Genomic DNA, 19999 nt, shown 5'->3' on the forward strand with positions numbered 1-19999 from the left:
GAAGCAGAGGCAATGTGAGCTGTAGAAACGTTTATCATATTCATATTGTTTCACGTAAGTGAGATTTGGTAACGGTAGATCTTTCATGAACATCATGAAACATGCTTAAGAAGTAATTAAAAGACCTCATCATAAAGTGGCTTAACTTGTCAATACTTCAGTATGGGAGCTAATTATACAGTCACCCTACCTGTAAGTCACCCCTGAGAGGCAGGTCCTAGGGACACATTGTTTTATATACTTATTTGTGAGATTGTTTTGCAGCTAATGAAGTTGGTTCTCTCTCTGTAGTTGAGGAGGGCGTACCAACTTGGTCACGGTGTTTTCGAGGCCGTGTACAGAAGACATTACCATGACATCCCTCAGATATTATTCCCACTTGGGATCCCCAAAATTCCTTCCATTGCTCCAAGTGAGTGGGCCCAGAAGACACCTTCTCATGCATCAAAATTAAGTCTCCTGCAGTCTGGGGTGAAGGCAGCTATCGAGGAAGACATTGGACAGGGCCATACCTCCACGACCTTTTTACTTGGACCGAAAGCCCCTGCCACTCTTTCCTCTTCCCACAGAGTTATCAGTTGCTGGTTCTCCAGAACACTGTGGAGGTGGCTCAGTTCATCAACAACAACCCAGAATTTCTACAGCTCGCGGAGCCCTTCTGGAGGGAACTCGCCCACCTCCCCTCTCTGTATGACTACAGCGCCTACCGGAAGTTGATCGACGACTACGGGACCCATTTTCTGCAGTCGGGATCCTTAGGAGGAGAGTACAAGGTTCTATTTTATGTGGACACGGAGAAGATGAAACAAAGAGGTATTTTTTTTAACTTTTTTTTATTTTTACATTTTTTAAAAAGATTTTATTTATTTATTTATTTTTAGGGAGGGAAGGGAGGGAGAAAGAGAGAGAGAGAGAGACATCAATGTGCGGTTGCCGGGGGTCATGGCCTGCAACCCAGACATGTGCCCTGACTGGGAATCGAACCTGCGACATTTTGGTTCGCAGCCCGCACTCAATCCACTGAGCTACGCCAGCCAGGGCGCAGTAGAGTATTTTTAAAACATGTTATAAAAAACCATTGCAAGGATTGTCATGGGGCAATTACATCTAGTTCATTTAAACGTTCGAGCTTTAAAATAAGACAAATAGAAATTAAATGGCAGAGGAATCCCAAAACTGTAAGAATCCATTGTACCCTAACTCAGAATCATATTGTACCCTAACTCAGAAGCCTGCCTATCCTTTTAGACAGTGCCCTGAAATGTGAGTTAAACCATTACCAGTCTCAGCTATCTCCAGAGGGTGTTGACTGGGTTTTTAGGATACTTTCTAAGCTTTCCCATTTCTCAGATTACATAATGATCCTCAGGGGAAATTAATGAGGAATTGACTGTTATTGCAGAAATCAAGATGGTTTTAAAGAACTATTTTATTCACCCCTGTTCTTTACCACTCATATTCCTTTAAAAAAATCTCCTCTGGATATCACAAGTTTGCTTGCTATGTAACACTTACAACTACAGCTTAAATTCATTGGCTGCCTTCCTTCCGACAGGCGAGTTCTGTATCTTAGCAGTGACCCTCACTGTCACCCAGTGAGGTGGCCACTAGAACTCCTGTCTCACAGAGTGACACACGGAGACTCAGTGCTCTGAGACACATCAAAGGGCATGTAGATCGTAAAAAGATCTAACCAGCTCCCAAGTCAACTTGGAACGCTTTGGCCTTCCGCCGTGTGGCTGATGGAAATGCCTGTTGTTTATTGGAATCAGAGCGTGCCGCTCAGTTCACGCTCTGTGGACTTCACACCGAGGTCCTCACCAGCTGCCCTAGTGTGGGATGGAGGGGAGGGAACCATGACTCACTATCCTTTCTTCCTTTGCAAAGATCTTTTGGCCCTGGTTTACTAACGTTCCCAGTCAAACCTGCTCCTTCCCAACTTTGTCCTTAAGCTGATGCCCACGTTCCCTTCCCCATCCCAAACCTTCGCTTCAGGGTGTTCCTCATCAGTCAGGATACCCTTACGACCTTGGAGGAGAGTAAGCTTTCTTTTTTTTTTAAATGTGTTTAAAAATTTCATTAAAGCAGCAGTTTAAAAATGTGAGGTAGCACACTTGATTTACTTTTCTGTAACAAGAAATAGTGACTAGCTGCTATTAAAGTGGGATGGTAAAATTAGAGCAGTAGGTTTAAAAGATTGAGACTGCAGGATCCAGGTCATGTGCCTACTTGATGTAACTGTCACTAGGAGATTAGAGGGAGATGATCCAAACTATCTGATTACATCTTCACCAGAGGGAATGCAGGGCAGCTTCCCAGACTTACAGCAGTAGCTTCCATTATGGGTTGTGCGGTGGTGAAAGGCTTCTTACTTGAGATTCATAGGAGGTCTTGTAGCTTTGCCCTGTGGGGGAACTACAATATTTTTCTGTTTCCATTGGCTAAATTTTTCCATTGGGCTTAATGTGTAGCAATAACATTGAGGAAGTATTTGAACTTGTCTAACTTCACAGGTTGGATTAAATTGCATAAGCACAGGTTTTTGTAGAAATGACAGAGGTGATTTTTCTCTGGAAAATTAATCCAGAAAGTGACTTGATCTGAACTCAGTTTCACTGCCCCCTTCTGCCCCCTCCTCCTCCTTCCCCTTCCTCCTCCTCCTTTTCTCTTCTTCTTCTTCTTCCTCTTCTTCTTCTTCTTCTTCCTCCTCTTCCTCTTCTTTAAATTTAGGACTTAAAAGAAATGGAGAGAATTTTTTAAAGCTTTTTAATTTCATAAAAGTGTTTTTTGAGTAAAATGTTACTGTTGAGCAGTTTCTGTTCTTCCTGAATGTTTTAATTTAAATATAATCAAATTTCCTGGGACATAATACAGGGTGGGGCAAAAGTAGGTTTATAGTTGTGAGTACAGGAAACACAGTTTATTCTTGTAGTATTACTTGTTAATTATTGTATCGCTGTCCATGTGGACAATTGTAAACCTACCTTTGTGCCCCCTATTGTATATGCCCCCTATTGTTCTTTAAGAAATATTGAGGTTATTATCCTTAATAAAATTATATAAGAGAAGTATTTTCCCATACCTTACTATTTTCTATCCTCATTTAAAAAAAGAAATAGATGCATTTGATAATGAGTGGTAACTTTCACATACGAAGGCTGTGAGTCAGGGGCAGGGAATGTCAGAAACCAGAGGTGTTTAAGATAAAGAGATGTGGAGGCTGTCGAACCAGGGTCTGGGAATTAATTGCTGTAGAACCAGAACCCAGCTTTGGGGTCTCCAGCAGATGGACTGGAGCCCCCCCGCCCCCACCATCTACTTTTACTTACTTGCGTCATGCCCGAGAGGCTGACTGTAAATTAGTGACAGCCATCGCTCCGTGAGGTGTTTTAATTTCTGCTTCCTCCACTGTTTCATGTAGAAATCACCCCCAGCTCCTTCTCTCTCTGGTCAAAATGAGAAGGGGCCTCTCTAAATCACATATTCCTGTTTCTGACCTTGACTCTTCTAGAGCACTTGAAATGCACGCATCATCTCAGTCTTGATTAGGTGGGCTCAGTCATAGGAGACAACCTCTTGTCCCCACTCTCGCACCTGGCAGCATCTCAAAGGTCTTCAACAAAATTAAGCACCTTTTCATTTTTTTCCACCAGGTCATAGTTCAATAAGTACGAATAGCTGTCGTTCCAAAAGTATCACTTTCGTGTTTTCATCTTCTTCAAGGCAATGCAACGAGCTGAACGATGCCTTAAAAAATGTTGCAGGTAACTGGGAAAGGGGCGGTATGCATTATAAACTTCACCTACATCCCTCTCTCTTTGATTAATTCCTACTCATCAAGGTCCTTTCGATTTTTTGCAAGTGTCCTATTTTGAGTTTTTCAAGTGTTTGGTTGTTTTTGCTTCTGATCTCTCTTTCGTATGTCAAGGCAATGAGACTCATGCAGAGTGAGATTCACTGGGTGTCTCCTGTGGACTGTAGGTGTGTACTCAGTGTCTACTGCCTTTCTCCCCTATGGTGACTGTTGGCAGACAAGTCTAGGAAAATGTCACCATCAGGAGAAGGTTCAGGTTCTCTCTGTGACCTGGATGCTCAGTGAAGGTGGAATCTTCAGCGTGTGCTGTGGGCGATGGTGGTGGTAGGGGACGTGGGGAACCAGAGTGCCAGTCTTTGAGTGAAGAAGTAACAGGAGAGTGAGCTGATCCAGTCTGCGTCTAGATGGCAAGGGAAAGAGTTGGGTTTTAATCCTGATGACAAGGGGTGCCATTAAAGGGTTTAACACAAGATGTGATTAAATGGACATTTACAAGGATAAAGTTGCAAAGAAGGAAGAAAGACCAAGGAAGAATAATCTGATAGGATAAGAACCAGAAAAGATTACTGACATGGAAAGTAAAGGAGGAGAGGTCGACAGAAAGAAATGCTAGAGATCAGGTGAGTAAGAAAAGGACTGAAGACTCTTCATTGGATTTGGCGATGAACACTTAATTGCCTGCAAATGGAGAGATTCTTCGCATGGTAGAAATCAAAGTGAGACTATGATTCTGGCCAAGATGGAGGTGTAGGTAGAAACCCTTTGCTTCCTCACACAACCAAAAGGAGGTAACAACCCATCTAAAATCAATGACAACCAGAAGTGCCAGAAAATCAAACCGCATGGAACTCCAACAACCTCGGGATTCAAGAAATAGTCAAACAGAACAACCATACCAGTAAGGTGGTGGATGGAGAGAAACTGCATCGAGGTGGTGGACTGAGTGGGCGGGGCTGGCTGAGTGGGAAACTGAGACTCAGAGCTGACTGTGGACTATGGCTGTTGCCATGGTGGGAGAAACTCCCAGTCTCACACGTTGGAAAGTGCACTAGAGACATGCAGGTGAGCTGCCTTGCTCCCTCTCTGATCCCTCCCCTACAGGCAGTGAAGCAGTGCAACAAGGAGGGTTGCCCCACCCTAGTGAATACCTAAGGCCCTGCCCCTTACAACTTAACAGGTGCCCTGGACAAAGAAATAGGACCCAAATGAAAGAACTGAGCAAAAATCCAGAGAGCTAAGCGGGGAGGAGATAGCCAACCTATATGATGGAGAATTTAAAGCCCTGGTAATCAAAATGCTCACAGAACTGATTGAGCTTGGTCGAAAAATCAAAAAACAAACGAAAGATACTCAATATGAAATACAGCAAAATATTCAGGGAACCAGCAGTGACAAGAAGGAAACCAGGACTCAAAGCAATGATTTAGAATAAAAGGAAGAAATAAACATCCAACTGGAACAGAATGAAGAAATAAGAATCCAAAACAATGAAGAGAGACTTTTGAACCTCTGGGACAACTTGAAACGTTCCAATATCTGAACTATAGGGGTGCCAGAAGGAGAAGAACAATAGCAAGAAATTGAAAACTTATTTGAACAAACAATGAAGGAGAACTTCCCCAATCTGGTGAAGGAAATAGACTTCCAGGAAGTCCAGGAAGCCCAGAGAGTCCCAAAGAAGTTGGACCCAAAGAGGAACACACCAAGACTCATCATCATTAAGTTACCCAAGGTTAAATATAAATAGAAAATCCTAAAACAAGCAAGAGTAAAAGAGAGAGTTGCCTACAAAGGAGTTTCCATTAGACTATCAGTTGATTTCTCAAAAGAAACCTTGCAGGCAAGAAGTGGGTGGAAAGAAGTATTTGAAGCCATGAAAGGCAAGGACCTACATCCAAGATTACTCTATTTAACAAAGCTTTCATTTAGAATGGAGGACAGATAAAGTGCTTCCCAGATAAGGTCAAGTTAAAGGAGTTCATCATCACCAAGCTATTATTATATGAAATATTAAAGGGACTTATCTAAGAAAAAGAAGATAAAAAATATGAACAGTAAAATGACAACAAACTCATAGCTATCAACAAATGAACCTAAAAAAAAGAAAGAAAAACAACGAAAACAAAAATGAAGCAAACAACTACAACAGAAACAGAGAAATGAACATCATGTGGAGAGTTTTCAGTGGGGACAGGGAGGGGAGGAATGGGGGAAAGTACAGGAAAGAAGCATAATTGGTAGACATAAAATAGAAGGGGAGAGATCAACAACAGTATAGGTAACAGAGAACTCAAAGAACTTCTATGTACAACCCATGGACATGAACTAAAGGTGGGGAATGCTGGAAGGTTGGGGGGTGCAGTGTGGAGAGGGGGTAAAGGGGGACAATTTGGGAAAACTGTAATAGCAGAAGCAATAAAACAGACTTAAAAAAAAAAGAAGTGAGACTACAGTGCATTGTGTGAGGCCGTGGACTGAGCAGTATGGAGATTAAGTCCTCCTGGGGTGATGGCAGAAATTGGGGAGATGGTGAAGACTGACCCAGGAGCCAAAGTTCTCACTGAATAGGAGGAGATTACTTATAGAATATTCTTATAGAATATAGATGACTGCCGGATGGAGGCAGACAGAGTAGTGACACCAACTTTACTTATTCACTTCGTTCACCAATGGTTTATGAAACCCAGAGTATGTGCCAGGGATCATCGTAGGCCCTGGGCTTCCAGCAGTGAATTTACCAGAGGAAGTGGCTGCTCAAGGAGCTGACATGACAAAGGAGAAGCCCATGTTTTGAGCAAGATGGAAATACACTGATCTGGAACTGGAGGTGGAAGTGGGAGCTTTGGGAAGGTGTTGACACCAGTCCCCAGCTGGGTTGGTGACTGGAAGCTATTCACTGTTTGTATTCAACAAACACATCACACTATGTGTCCAGCACACTTTTCAGTGATTCACAAAAATTAACCAATATACTCGGCCTACTTAAGAGTTAGGTATTGTTCACATTCCCATTTTACAGACAAGGGCATTGAGGCACAGAAAGGTTGCCCAAGATCATAATTGGTACGCATCAGACATGAGCTACAGATACATGACATCTGGCTTCCAGATCTAAGTTCTTCGCTGTTGGACCAGGCTGATGGTCTGGGCGAAGGGGACCTGCCGTGGAGCTCGCTGTGGTATGGCCAGCAAGGCTACAGGCTTAAAAATAGACATAAATACTGATTTTTTAAGGATCTGTCGTACATAAGTAGGGGTTTCCATTAGGGTGATGATTCTCAAACTATAGCATGCATGAAGATCACCTGGGGTAGTCTGTTAAAATGCTGAATCCCACAGAAATGGAGATCACATGGAGAGGTGTCAGCAGGGATGGGGAGCCAGGAGAATGGGGGAAAAGGTACAGGGAATAAGATGCATAAATAGTAGGTATAAAATAGACAGGGAGAGGTTAAGAACAGGATAGGAAATGGAGAAGCCAAAGAACTTACATGTAGGACCCAGGGACATGAACTAAAGTGGTGGGAGAGGGGGGACAGGGCAGAGGGTAATAAAGGGGAGAAAAAAATGTGATAACTGTGATGGCATAATCAATAAAATATATGTACAAAAATAAATACAATGCTGATTCTAAGGCTATTCCCTCATGGGCCTTGGCCGGGACTCAGGAACCCGCAGTCACTGCAGGGGATTTGGACTCAGGTAGCTCAGGGACTGAACTTGGCGGTACCTTCATTACAAGGGTGACTGCATATTAAACATTCGCTGACAATGAAGATGAGGAAGCACTCAGGCGATTTATTGAAAATGTCAGGCTTTAATACTTTCTGATGATAAAATGACAATTTTTGAATTGGCAAAGCTTTCTGAAAATTTTATGAAATTCAGTTGAAGGAAAGGAAATGAAAGTCATCCCAAGTCTTATCTGCCAGTTAGGAATTTCTGATCATGACCAGAGTAAAACTCAATTATAAATGGAGATAAAAATATTTCTGAAAATTTTAAGGCACATAATAAAAAAAAAAGGATTCAATTAGTATTCAGACTTTTCAGAAAGTAACACACTTCTCATGTGTTACTGTGTGCCTGTTAACAGCTTTTTTGCTTATTTTTAGTATTCCAGATGCAAGGAACTCTTCCCATCTTATTAAAAAAAATTTTAAACATATAGGAAAGTTGAAAGAACAGAATAATAAACACCTATACACATACCCCCTTCCTCTGTGTAATAGTTATTATTTTGACCTTTTGCTATATATCTACATATAGTGTTTATAATATTGACTACTTAGCAATGTGTGTTATGTACTTAAGACATTTGTAATGTGTGCCGAGCCATTTAGAAGAAACATCATGAAGTTGCACCCCAAATATGCACATGTATCCTCCCAGACATATCATTCCTGTATAACATAATATTCTTATTACACTAAGAGTATTAATAATATGAACGATAACTCCCTAAAATCATCTGCTGTCAGGTAATGACTTTTTTTTTTTTTTACTTTAATGGATATCACTCTTTAAAGTAGTGTTAGGTTCACGGTACAGTGGAGCCAGGAGTTCAGAAGACTCTGGTATACCCCTGTCCCCACACAGGCTCGGCCTTCCCTGCTGTTAGCACCCAGCGCCAGGATGGTCTGTTCGTTACAATGGATGGACCTACCTGGACGCGCTATCGTCAGCCCAAGTCCACAGTTCTCATGAGCGTCCACTCTTAGTGTTGTACACCCCTGGGCTCGAACAAATGCACAAGGACGTGTACCTGCCACAGAGTACCACGGAGAATAATTTCACTGAAATTATTCCTAAAATCCCTCTGCGGCTCACCTGTTCCCTCCCATGGCACATACCCTGGCAAACACGGATTTTTTTTTTCCTGTTTCCATGGTTTTGCCTTTTGCAGAATATCACAGAGTTGGGTGGGCTGTGTTTTAACACGTGATAGACTTTTCACGTGTATGTTCCCATCTCGTGCATCCTGACTTCCTTCCTTTGACTTTTCCTCGTGTAGGAGCCTCGAGCAATAAGCTGCAAGGGACCCCCTTTGTCAGAGGGGGGAGTTCAGGCTTCGTGTCCGGCCTCAGCTACCTGGAGCTGGAGAATCCTGCCGGAAACCAAGAGCGGTATTCTTCCTGGGCAGCTTCTGTGACTGGGCTTCCCCAAGTCATAAAGCAGAAGGTACGTGATGCTGCATGCAAAGCAGGAGAAGCAGCCGTGTTGATGTGCGCTGGGGAAAAGGCGATTACATCAAGGGGCTTCAACAGAGAAGGCTGTGATCAGCCCTTTCTGAATCCCAGGACCTCCTGGGGTGACGTTACCTAATAACAAGAAGCAGAAGGTTTGTTGCCTCGTGTGTCCGTATTTCAGTGAAAATGTCTTGTAAATCCCAAGAGAAATGAATGACAATATCTGCATTTTAAGCTGTTGCCCTGAATTTGATGGGCTTCCCTGTTCCCCAATTCAGAGGGGCTGTAGATCCTTTCGGGAGGAAGGCGTTCAGGCTTGTTACATTTGTCGGACCACCTTTCTTCCTGTGCACGTGGCTTGCACACTCCTGGGGCCGTGTCAGTTCAGCTGGAGCGAACATGGCTGGCAGAACTGTAGGATGTTCTATTGACAGCCAGTTCTCTTTTAATGCAATGAATGTTCCTTAACACTCAAGAGCTAGGCAAGATTGCACAGTAAAAAGACTATAAGGTTTATGGGGAAAATGGGTTTAGGGACACAACAATCGAAAGTATAACCTGTGATAGTCATTTAAAAAAAAAAAAGATAGAAGCCCTGGCTGGCGTAGCTCAGTGGACTGAGCGCGGGCTGGGAACCAAAGTGTCGCAGGTTCAATTCCCAGCCAGGGTACATTCCTGGGTTGCAGGCCATAACCCCCAGCAACCGCACATTGATGTTTCTTTCTCTCTCTCTCTCTCTCTCTCTCTCTCTCTCCCCCCCCCACCCCCTCCCTTCCCTCTCTAGAAATAAATAAATAAAATCTTTAAAAAAAAAAAGAATGAGTAGAAATTAAAAAAAAAAATAGGCACCAAAAAAATCAAAACCAAGGCAAACCCAGCTGCACAGTTCTATACACAATAAATTGTTAAGAAATGTGGATACTATTGTAAATATAGCACACTACCTATGAAAAGATCTGAAGCATGCTGGGTGCTGGAACAGTTACGGCTTGTGAATTGTTGCGAAGTGAAAGGAGAACAATGAGAAATGCCAGACAGTTGTAGCACTGGTGTAGATGGGGGTAGTTTATCACACGGGTGGTGAACTAGATGGATGTTTGAGGTATGTGTTTGTGTGTGTTGTGTACCCCTTTCTGGTTTGGTTCAGTGTGTCCAGTTTTCTGTGGTCACCTGGTGTTTCCCGTGGACAAGACTGCATGTAAAAAAAAAGGCAAAACTTGTGCGGTATGCTTCTATTATCCCTTAACGTAACAATCTCAACAGAACAAATTCATATCTTCAAAACAAATGCTACAGCAGAATTGATTCTATGATCTGTTCCCTGCCATGGGAGTCGAGCAATGTCCCAGGTGAAATGACTTTCAGGGATTAAGACACTTGGACTCAGCTTTTCAAGTTATCTCCCTAATACCATATGGCACCCACCTGCCTCCTAATAAGGGTGATGGGGGAGAATTGTCCCCAGAAGTCTCCTCTTCAGGTGCTATTCATTAAGATTCAAAGTGGCTTATGTTCACTGTCAGTACCCCATATACCTTTTAAAAACCCTGCATTGTTGACTAGGGAAAAGCAGACATTGTTTGCTGTTCTCAGCTGTGTGCACTTTTGCACATACTGCTGTAACTGTCTAGAGCTGCTGTGCAAGCTCCTTAGTTGGACAGGAAAGGAGGAGAGAAAGTGGAGATGTTTCACAGCTCTCTGGCCACACAGTGCCACCCAGGTCAGAAGAGCCTGGGCAGCGATGGAGGGCCATGTGACCGGCTTTGCATTTGTCACAGTCGGGTGCTGCAGCCAGGGTGCACTGACTCTCCAAAGCCAGGGAGGCGCATCTCTTCCTAATTCTGTGCTCAGTGGCATCATGGAGGTAGCCCAAAATCAGCCATCATGACAGTAGTTACACTCAAGAAATCGGCAAATGCTACAAATCAGAGCCTTTCTGTTCCTGGGAGAGCAGGTTGCTAACACTTAGCCAGCACGTCTGTGGTCTCGAGGCGTCGGACATGCCCAACACAGAGCAATAACGCCTACCTGGTTCAAGTGTCTTCAGGGAGAAAGAGTAACGGTCCTCACTCGAGAGACGTTAAGTCTCTCAGAGTCAAGATACGTACTTTTAAATCTAATTGCATGTGCTCCTTTACTCTAATGTGAATGCATTTCCTTTTCTTCTGTCCTCTGCAGGTGTGGACATGTATTGTCTTCAAAATAACATTTCAACAACTAGAACATGAATGTCCTGTTGGTTTCTTTTTATAAATTATGCATATACACAAGATATGAAATATAGGCCTTCCCTAGCTGGTTCTAATTCCCTCAGACTTGTCTTCTAAAGAAAGTGAATTGCTTCTTTAAAAATTTGAACGAGAAATAATGGGAATTAACATGAGAGTGGCTTTCGATTTTGTCTTAGTGGGGATTGAGCTTAAATGCCAAAAGGAAAATACTGTCGCACAAGAACCCTGATTTCTGATGCTGACGTCTTTCCCTGCATAGCTGACACCTTTATATGAGCTGGTCAAGGAAGTACCCTGTGCCTCGGTGAAGAGAGTCTACCTGAGACGGGCTCTGGAGGAGTACCTGGATGAATCGGACCCCTGCCATTGCCGGCCTTGTCAAAACGGTGGCCTAGCCACCGTGGAGGGGACCCAGTGTCAGTGCTCTTGCAAACCGTACACGTTTGGCGCCGCGTGTGAGCTAGGGGTCCTCGTACAGGGCGAAGCAGGTCAGTGTGCTGCATTTTCTCTGATTGTGTTGGGCCGTGGGAAAGGGACCTGCCCCTCTGCACCTCTGGCCCCTGAGGTGGCCCTTCTTGCTGTACGGAGAGAAGGAAGTCTCACCGGGCATTTCAGTTCAGGATCTCCATCCCTCTTCCGCTTCTGGATTGTAGGTGCTGGCGCCAAGACCTGTGGCTGTCTCCATATTTCTGTCTGAATTAACAGACCTGCTGTACCTGCCTCCAGCACACTAGATCAGTGCCTAAAACACCTTCTGTCCTTCCACAGTCATCTCATGAAGGTTTCGTCATAGCGTAGGTCTGTGGAGCAAGGGTTTGCATTGCCTAAACTTTCTGACGGCAAGCTCCTTGAATCATCTTTATTTCTATTTTGTATTCCATCCCATCAATCAATTATTCGCACATGGTCGTTGAACATCTGCTCCACGGCGTGCTTGGTGTTTTAAGCACTTTAGTACAGGGCTCTGTGAAGGTACTTTATGAGCAGGCAAAGTATAAGATAATTTTATGTATATTTATTTTTATATGTGTTTATGTCTCCCTCCTCTAGAAAGCTCATTTCTTTTTTTAAATTTTTTTAAAGATTTTATTGATTTATTTTTAGAGAGGGAAGGGAGGGAGGAAGAGAGAGAGAAACATCAATGTGTGGTTGCTGGGGGCCGTGGCCTGCAACCCAGGCATATGCCCTGACTGGGAATCGAACCTGCAATGCTTTGGTTCGCAGCCTGCGCTCAATCCACTGAGCTACGCCAGCCAGGGCGAAAGCTCGTTTCTTATGATCAGGACTGTGTGATTTATTTCCAGAGCCTGACACAGAGCCTGACTTATAGAGTCACTTCATAGATGTTTGATAAATGAGTAAATACATGACTAAACTGTGGTTGCTTCTAGACAAGCATCAGGATGGCACCCCTGCCCTCCAGACATCTCCCCAGGGGGCCTGTCCTGGTAAATTAAAATTCCACCACTGACTCCTTTGTGGCTTGGGTTTCCAGTTTTTTGATAAAAAATGGCAGTGCCCCCTGCTGGGAAGGAGTGGAATAGCAATCATACTACATCAAGCTGTTATTACCCCCCTATTGACATACTTAGGGGACTACTTTATTAACTCAGTTTCTAATTATGGAAGAAAGCATAAAAAGATCATAGGAAAATATTACACAAATTAGTTTTGGCAGATGGTACTGAGGAATGGGGGTAGAGCGGGTTGTACAGTAGAAATAGCCGAGGAACATACAGTAAACATACCTGTCTGTTATTAGAAAACAATGTTTGGGAGAATGGTTTCTGACATTAGTGTCTAACTAGTAAAGCTGAGTTCTTAGAATATGGTTCAAGTTCTGTCTTGCCTCCCCCACGGAATATGACGGGAGTGGGGGGCAAACACTAAAGAGCTGTGAGTTGTGCATCAGCCCCGAGGTGGAGGGTGGCCAGGGCGAGCTGAGGAGGAGCCTTGGGCAGTAGTGGAGAAGGATGCTGGTAGGGGGTGGAAGCATGCCACCCGCTTGCCTGCTTCCTCTCTCTGTAGAGTCCCGGCCCCGGGATGGCAGCCTGGAGCACCCAGGACACTATGTCCTTCTCATCCCCTACCTCTGCTTAACGATGGGAACTTACTGTCTTTATTGAGAGACTGTGGGGTGATGGAAAGAACCTGAACTCAGGTCTAACGCCGGGTTACAGTCTGGATGTGGCTCTTAGACCCATTACAGCACGGGGCATGGAACTCAACCACTGTGTGTTAGCTCCCACACCTAGCAAGTTAGAATGGTAGCTGACTGCCGGCTCACCTGGGTTCATTCTTGTGAGAAGTAAATCCATGATCGAATATAGGTGGAAGTGCTTTGAAACGGTTGGAAAATGATGAACCAATTTTAGATATCACTCATTGTAAGGAGTGTGTGAATGCAGCCTTGCTATGGCCAGCCCCGGTCAGCGCGCAGAGACCTCTGGCCAGGTGGAAGGCCCCAGTGAATGTGGGAGGTAGGAAGTCCCCAGACCGTCCTCTCTCCCAGCACCCGCCTGAGCAGGCAGCTGAGCACTGAACTCCGAACTCTTCCTCTCCCAGTCCTTTCTGACCAGCCTCTCTCTTCTCGCACAGGGAAGGTGGATGGAGGTTGGAACTGCTGGTCCTCTTGGAGCTCCTGTGTTGCAGGGAAGAAAACGAGGCGTCGAGAATGCAGTAACCCGCCTCCCAGTGGGGGCGGGCTCTCCTGCATCGGGGAAACGTCGGAGAGCAGGCGGTGCGGGGAGGAAGACGAGGAGCTGAGGAATCTGCGGTAATGGAGCCCGGACCTGCTGGCAGTGACGTGACGCCCACTGTCCACTGCTGTACGCGTGGACTGGGCGATCGCTGCTGCTAAAAGATTTGAAAGTTAAATGGTGATTTTTATCAGTGGCTGCTTTTTTACCCTTTAGCCCTGGGCCCAGCTGAAGGACCGGGGCAAGTCGTGGCCACCTGGCTCTCATGTTCCAAGTTTTCCTGACGTTGTTACAACAGGCTGGGGAACTGGGAGGCAGGCTGGGCTTGTAGACGCCAGCAGCAGCGCTGGCGTCGAGTAGATCGGCCACCTCCTTGCTGTGTGACCCTGGGCCAGTTACTCGCCACACCTCTAACATTAAGATGATCAGAGTAGATAAAACGATAACTAGCTTTGGTCAGCATTATAAAGGATGAAGCACGTAAAGTGATTCGTCCAGTGCCTGGCTCTGCTCAGAGAAAGCACTCAAGAGCAGTTGTATTACTTTTCCGATACGCCTCTTCTTATTTATTTACTTATGTGTTTAGGGTTAACCATAAGGTCAGATGCTTGAGATGGCTAATAGCTTTCTTTTAAAACAGTCAATGCATTTGTACTTAAGGATTGTCACATTGCAATTCCTTCCACCAACTCAGTTCCTCCTGAGTTGGGGTTTAACATTCAAGTTTGCCCTGTTGCTCAGTGCACAGGTGTCTTCTCGGTCAGCCCACAGACGTTTAAGTGGAGCTGCTCTGGGAGATCAAGTGGATTCTTTGGGAGGATTTAGGAATTTATGCAGCATAAGCCCAGACTAGGCATTCCTAAGGGCAAGCAGTTTGCTCCGCCTGTAAGGTGGGCGGGGGGTGGGGTGGGGGTGGGGGTGGAATCTCCTGGGACCTCCAGGGTGGGTCACAGGGTGTTAGCCAGGTTGACAGAGTCTCAGATGTGGCAGGAGCTCGCTGGCTCTGTGACAGGAGGGTTTAGAAAGGGGAGTCCTTTCAGATGCAAATGAAAAACTTGCTATAGTACAAAAAACTAATTATACTGTGGAAATATATCACATTGATGATATTTTGTTTCCTTTCCCTTCCAGATTGCTTGAACCACATTGCTTTCCTTTGCCTTCCGGTTCAACAGAATTCTGTCCACCACCCCCTGCCTTGAACCACGGATTTGTTCAAGTTGGTTATGAGAGAGACGTATTTCCCCTTTACATACACTTTTTGCTTCAAGTTCTACCTCTCTTCTGTGGTTATGATCCATGTCCTTCTCCGAGATGAAATGGTGCTAAAAATATTTTATGTGTGCATCTCAGTTTTAGTGATGGGGGTTTTAGATCATGACTTTTGTTCTTTGGCCCAAGGTGATTAGAATTCTGCAGGAGGCGGTATATCTTCTGTGGCGAGGTAATCAATACTGCTGCCCAATGAATTAGAAGTGTAGTCATGCCAGAGGGCAGCTAAATATTTCCATTCCCACTAAAATAGAAATCTGTAAGCAAGTTCTTCATAATGAGGACTTTCTCTATTCTTTCCATTAAAAAAAAACTTTTTCTAAAACACATTTTTTTTTTCATAAAAATGAGGTTTGTGATGAAGTCTTACGTTTATTCCAGGAACTGATCAGACATTTAGCCAGTGTTGGTGAGACACGAATCGTTATGCTTTGAGCAATTTTCTGGCCCAGGAAGGAACACGGGTTGTCTGCTACCTGTCATTCCAGGGAATTTTCCTGGCTTTGGGACCCTGTTCCTCTGGGCCCTTCTCACTCCTTGTCATGGTGAGGAGTGGGCCCTGGACCCAGTGAAGTCTCCTCCTGGTTCACGTAGGAGATGTTCATCCGGGTTCTCTGTGTGCGGCCAGCCTTGCTCTCTCCATGAACGAGTTTACCTCTCACATTGCAGGCCTTAGAACATACATGCACTGAGATTTGCTGAAGCTTTCCTCAATGTAGGTGCTGGTGGGAGATGGGAGAGCACTCTGTGTGTGTGGAGAGGGAGGCAGAGAGAGAGAGAGCGCACGGTGAACCTAGTACTACGAACACTTATATTGTCCCACTCCAGTCACCACAGTCCGTGAAGTTCCTGACGGTGGCCTAGGCTCAGAGAGTGCAGCCAAGCAGACTAACATACTTTATCAAACCATTAGGTGGTGGTCCCAAACCCCAGTGCATGTGGTGTCCTTTAAGGAGCCCATGGACTGGCTACCTCAGAGTCACCTAGGGCCTTAAAAATAGAGGTGACTGCGTGCCCCTTGTCTCTCATTTTTCCTCATTCTGTAGGTTTAGAGTAGATCCTGACAGTCTGTATTTTTCTAAATTGCTACTAACAGTTCTTGTAGAGAGCCAAATTCACACACAGCTGAGTTACACCTTCCCATAGAGGAGTCCCTTTTGTAAGGCCCAGGAGCTAGAACAAAAAGCTAGTTGAGTGTCCTTCCCCATTTTCTTCAAACCTCCATAACAACCTGGGCCTCTGTTTTCCACCAGCTTCCATGAGGGAGCCGGCCTGGGCCAGGACTGCCAATGGGGAGAAGCAGGCACCGTGGAATCCTGCTCTAATGCCTGTGGCGTAGCCAATCCAGCCCCAAGCCCTCTCCCAGGAGAGACCCCATGCGAGCCTGGTTGCCCACTCAAGGCTCAGACTTCAGACTCTTTTGTGCTTTACCAAGAAGGGTCACCTCCTGGCATTAGAGGATAATGACATGCCCTTGAATCTGACCCAGCCCAGCAGCCCTTTCCCTACAGGGTGGGGTGGGAGAAGATCAACATTCTGCTTCCCCTGGAAGTCACCAGGGGCAGACTTGACTTTTGTGAACATGCCGACGGGATTTGAACCTGTCTGTTCAAACTGGCATTCATCAGGCAGTGTTGCCAATGAACAGCCCCTGACACTTTACCACGAAGGGTTGACCGAAAAGGACCGAAAAAGGAAGGGTTTCCCAAATCTGATAACAAACTGCCTTTAACTGAAAGTATAAGGGAGAGAAGTCACTTCGACAGCGTGTACTAAAGTAATTTTAGCAAAAATGCTTAGTACAGCGCTTGGTATTTTGAGCACAATCAATAAATTATGGTACAGTGACATCAGTGGCTTCATTTCAGTTGATGGTGGGACAAGTGGTGTTGGCTGGGACTATCAACAAAAAACTATTTTTATAAGCAATTATTAAATCAGTGATTGCAGTGTTGGTTGCCTGATGATTAAAAGAAGGCATGGTTTATAGACCAAATGTATCTAAAGAAACACTTTGGCGATGCAGAACAGGCATGCTCCTTCCCTCTCTTGTATTTCTGTTTAGGGTGAAGATACCAAATTTCCTGTTGGGAAAAACATCGTGTACGCCTGCAATGAGGGGTACTCTCTTGTTGGAAACCCCGTTGCCAGATGTGGAGATGATTTACAGTGGCTTGTTGAGGAAATGCATTGTCAGGGTGAGTGGCCTTGGCTGTAGCCTAAACTTTGAGATAATAACGTGGAAGAGAATGAATCCAGACACATAATTGCTCATCGAGGGCCCCATGCCTTGACCTCCCTTTACTGAAAGGCTCATGGGATCCTGAGTTTCACGAGTGCCCCAAGGAAGGCCTCAGCTTTCTCTAGTTGACCGAGCTGCGGGTGGGTGCAGCACATTTTATTGTGATTTCTGGGACCAATTAGAATTGGCCGGGGAGCTCCGTTCTGGCGAAGACCATCAAGACATCTTCTAAAGTTCAATAACTAGGAGTGTACTACAATCAATGCCACAGTCAATCTCTGTCCTGTTCTGTTTCAGTGTAGACAAATTGTGTGACGTTAACACTACCCTTTGGCTTCCGTCTCAGCTGCACTGCAGTAGAAGTTCGTTCGGCAGATGGATCGACAGAGTGTAGAGATATATTTTTCTTACATCGCTTGGCCTGTGCACATAAGGAATGCCTTAGTGAACCCAAGCACATTTTCTGTCTTGCATATATACCTATAAGTGAAAGTTTTGAGTCACAGGGTACGTCTACATTTAAATTTAGAAGATGCTGCCAGCGTTCCGTGCGATCACTACCCATTGGCATCCCTACCAAAATCTGAGAAGTTGCGATTGCTCTGAATCCTCACTCACGTCATCTCTAAAATTTTTTAGCTGTACGAGTATGTAGTGATGTCTTTTAATCTGTATTTCTTCTTGATGAATAGTGATGCTAAGACTGTTTTCACTTGTTTATTGGACATTTGGCTATCCTCTTTGGTGAAGTGATTGTGCAATCTTTTGTCCATTTTTAAGGTCTGTCTTTTTTCTTACTGGTTCGTAGGACGTCCTCTCTTCCTCTTTGCCTGTCTCTGTCTTGTCTTTCTGTCTCCGTCGGAAGTTCTTCAGCAGGAATTACTGAAATGGGATATAAACAAACATTCCCTGGCTGGGGGTCATAGAGCACCAAACTGGTTCGATGAAAAGATTAATCAGATGCTTCTGCTTGAAGAACTTCTTTCCTTTTATTGTGAAACCATTGGTGAAAAACAGTCCCAGTCTTTGTGCATGTTAAAATGTCTTCATTTTATCTTCATATTGGAAAGATACTTTTATTGGGTAAGGAATTATAAGTTAGCATTTATTTTCTCCAAACTCTTTAAAGACTTCATTACATTGCCTCTAACTTACTGGGGTTTTTGTCTTTGTTTTTCAGCAGCAACTCTGCTCTGATGTGCCCTGGTGCGATTTTCCTTGTCTTTATGATGGTTGGTACTCACAGGAGTTCTTGAACCTGTGCTTTAAGGTCCTTTGTCAATTTTAGAAAATTCTTGACCATTGTGTCCTAAAATATTGCAACTGTCCCATTCTTGCTCACTTTCCTCGTGAAACACAAATGATACATTTTTAGACTTCATCTATTATTATATACGCACTCTTTCCTTTGTTTTACATCATTTTCCTCTTTGTTTCATTCTACATTTTCTATTGACCTATCTCAGTTTGTCAACTCTCTGTACAGTTGTATAATCTGTACTTTTAAGAGCTCTATTGAGTTCTTTTTTAAAAAAACTTTACCAGTTCTTTTTTTAAAAAATATTTTTTAAAAGATTTTATTTATTTATTTTTAGAGAGGGAAGGGAGGGAGAAAGAGAGAGAGAGAAACATCAATGTGCGGTTGCTGGGGGCCATGGCCTGAACCCAGGTATGTACCCTGACTGGGAATCGAACCTGTGATGCTTTGGTTCGCAGCCCGAGCTCAATCCACTGAGCTACGCCAGCCAGGGCAACTCTATTGAGTTCTTAATTTTATTTTCCAATTCTAGATATTCCATTTATCTGTTTTTCTATACTTTCTAATTCTCTGTTGAAATTCCCCATCTCGTCATTCATTTTTTTCCCCAACATAACTGTTCATCACAGTTATTTTGAGGTCCATGTCTGTTCATCCCATTATCTGGATCTGTGCTGTGGGTCTGCTTCTAAAGTCTTTTTATTTCATTCTGGTCAATTCTTATCTTTTTTGACTATTAGACTAGCTTTGGTTGAATGCCAGACTTTATGTGTGGAGAGTTAAAGAAATAATTTGAGGCTGTGGGGGTTATCTTCCTTAAGAGAAGATTTGTTTTGTCTCTGGCAAGTGGTGAGGCTGGTTTATGCCCAGTTTGCGTTTATTTCTAGTGCGTAGCTGTTAACGGACCCCAACTGAAACTGTGATAGTAATGTCTACGTAGGTCCCTTCTTTTCGACAGGACTGGGCTCTACATTTTTGTCTCTTAGCCCTGAGAGACTGCCTAAAACTCTACTCAGCTTTTCAGCCTTTAAGCTGCATTTTTCTCAACATTCCCTCCCCCTACCCCATTTGCAAATACTTCAAGGACAGAGGCATTCCTAAATGCTGTCATCACCGCTTTAGGCTTCCTTTCTCTCTGGAGCTTGGATCTTCAAAACTTGACTTGTATCTTGTGTCCTCAGCAGCACACAACACACTTGGCAAAATAGAGGCACTCAGCAGATGCTGTTTTGAATGGATGAATAAATGGATTTTCTGGTGCGGAAATAGAGCAGTATTTTGTAGACTGTCGTCC

General features: G+C 44.2%; 1 protein-coding gene across 1 annotated transcript in view; it reads left to right on the forward strand.

The window, feature by feature from the left end:
• C7 (complement C7) overlaps positions 1-19999 on the forward strand; it is a 53885-nt gene that overhangs the window by 21105 nt on the left and 12781 nt on the right. The window contains exons 8-14 of the mRNA XM_045847989.1: positions 570-813; positions 3654-3764; positions 8829-8995; positions 11494-11722; positions 13833-14010; positions 15065-15152; positions 17271-17403. Of these exons, the coding sequence (XP_045703945.1) occupies positions 570-813; positions 3654-3764; positions 8829-8995; positions 11494-11722; positions 13833-14010; positions 15065-15152; positions 17271-17403 (1150 nt within the window). The remainder of the gene's footprint in view (positions 1-569; positions 814-3653; positions 3765-8828; positions 8996-11493; positions 11723-13832; positions 14011-15064; positions 15153-17270; positions 17404-19999) is intronic.

This window comes from Phyllostomus hastatus, unplaced genomic scaffold (assembly GCF_019186645.2).
Source record: "Phyllostomus hastatus isolate PE091 unplaced genomic scaffold, TTU_PhHast_1.1 phas_contig_58, whole genome shotgun sequence".
NCBI lineage: Eukaryota > Metazoa > Chordata > Mammalia > Chiroptera > Phyllostomidae > Phyllostomus > Phyllostomus hastatus.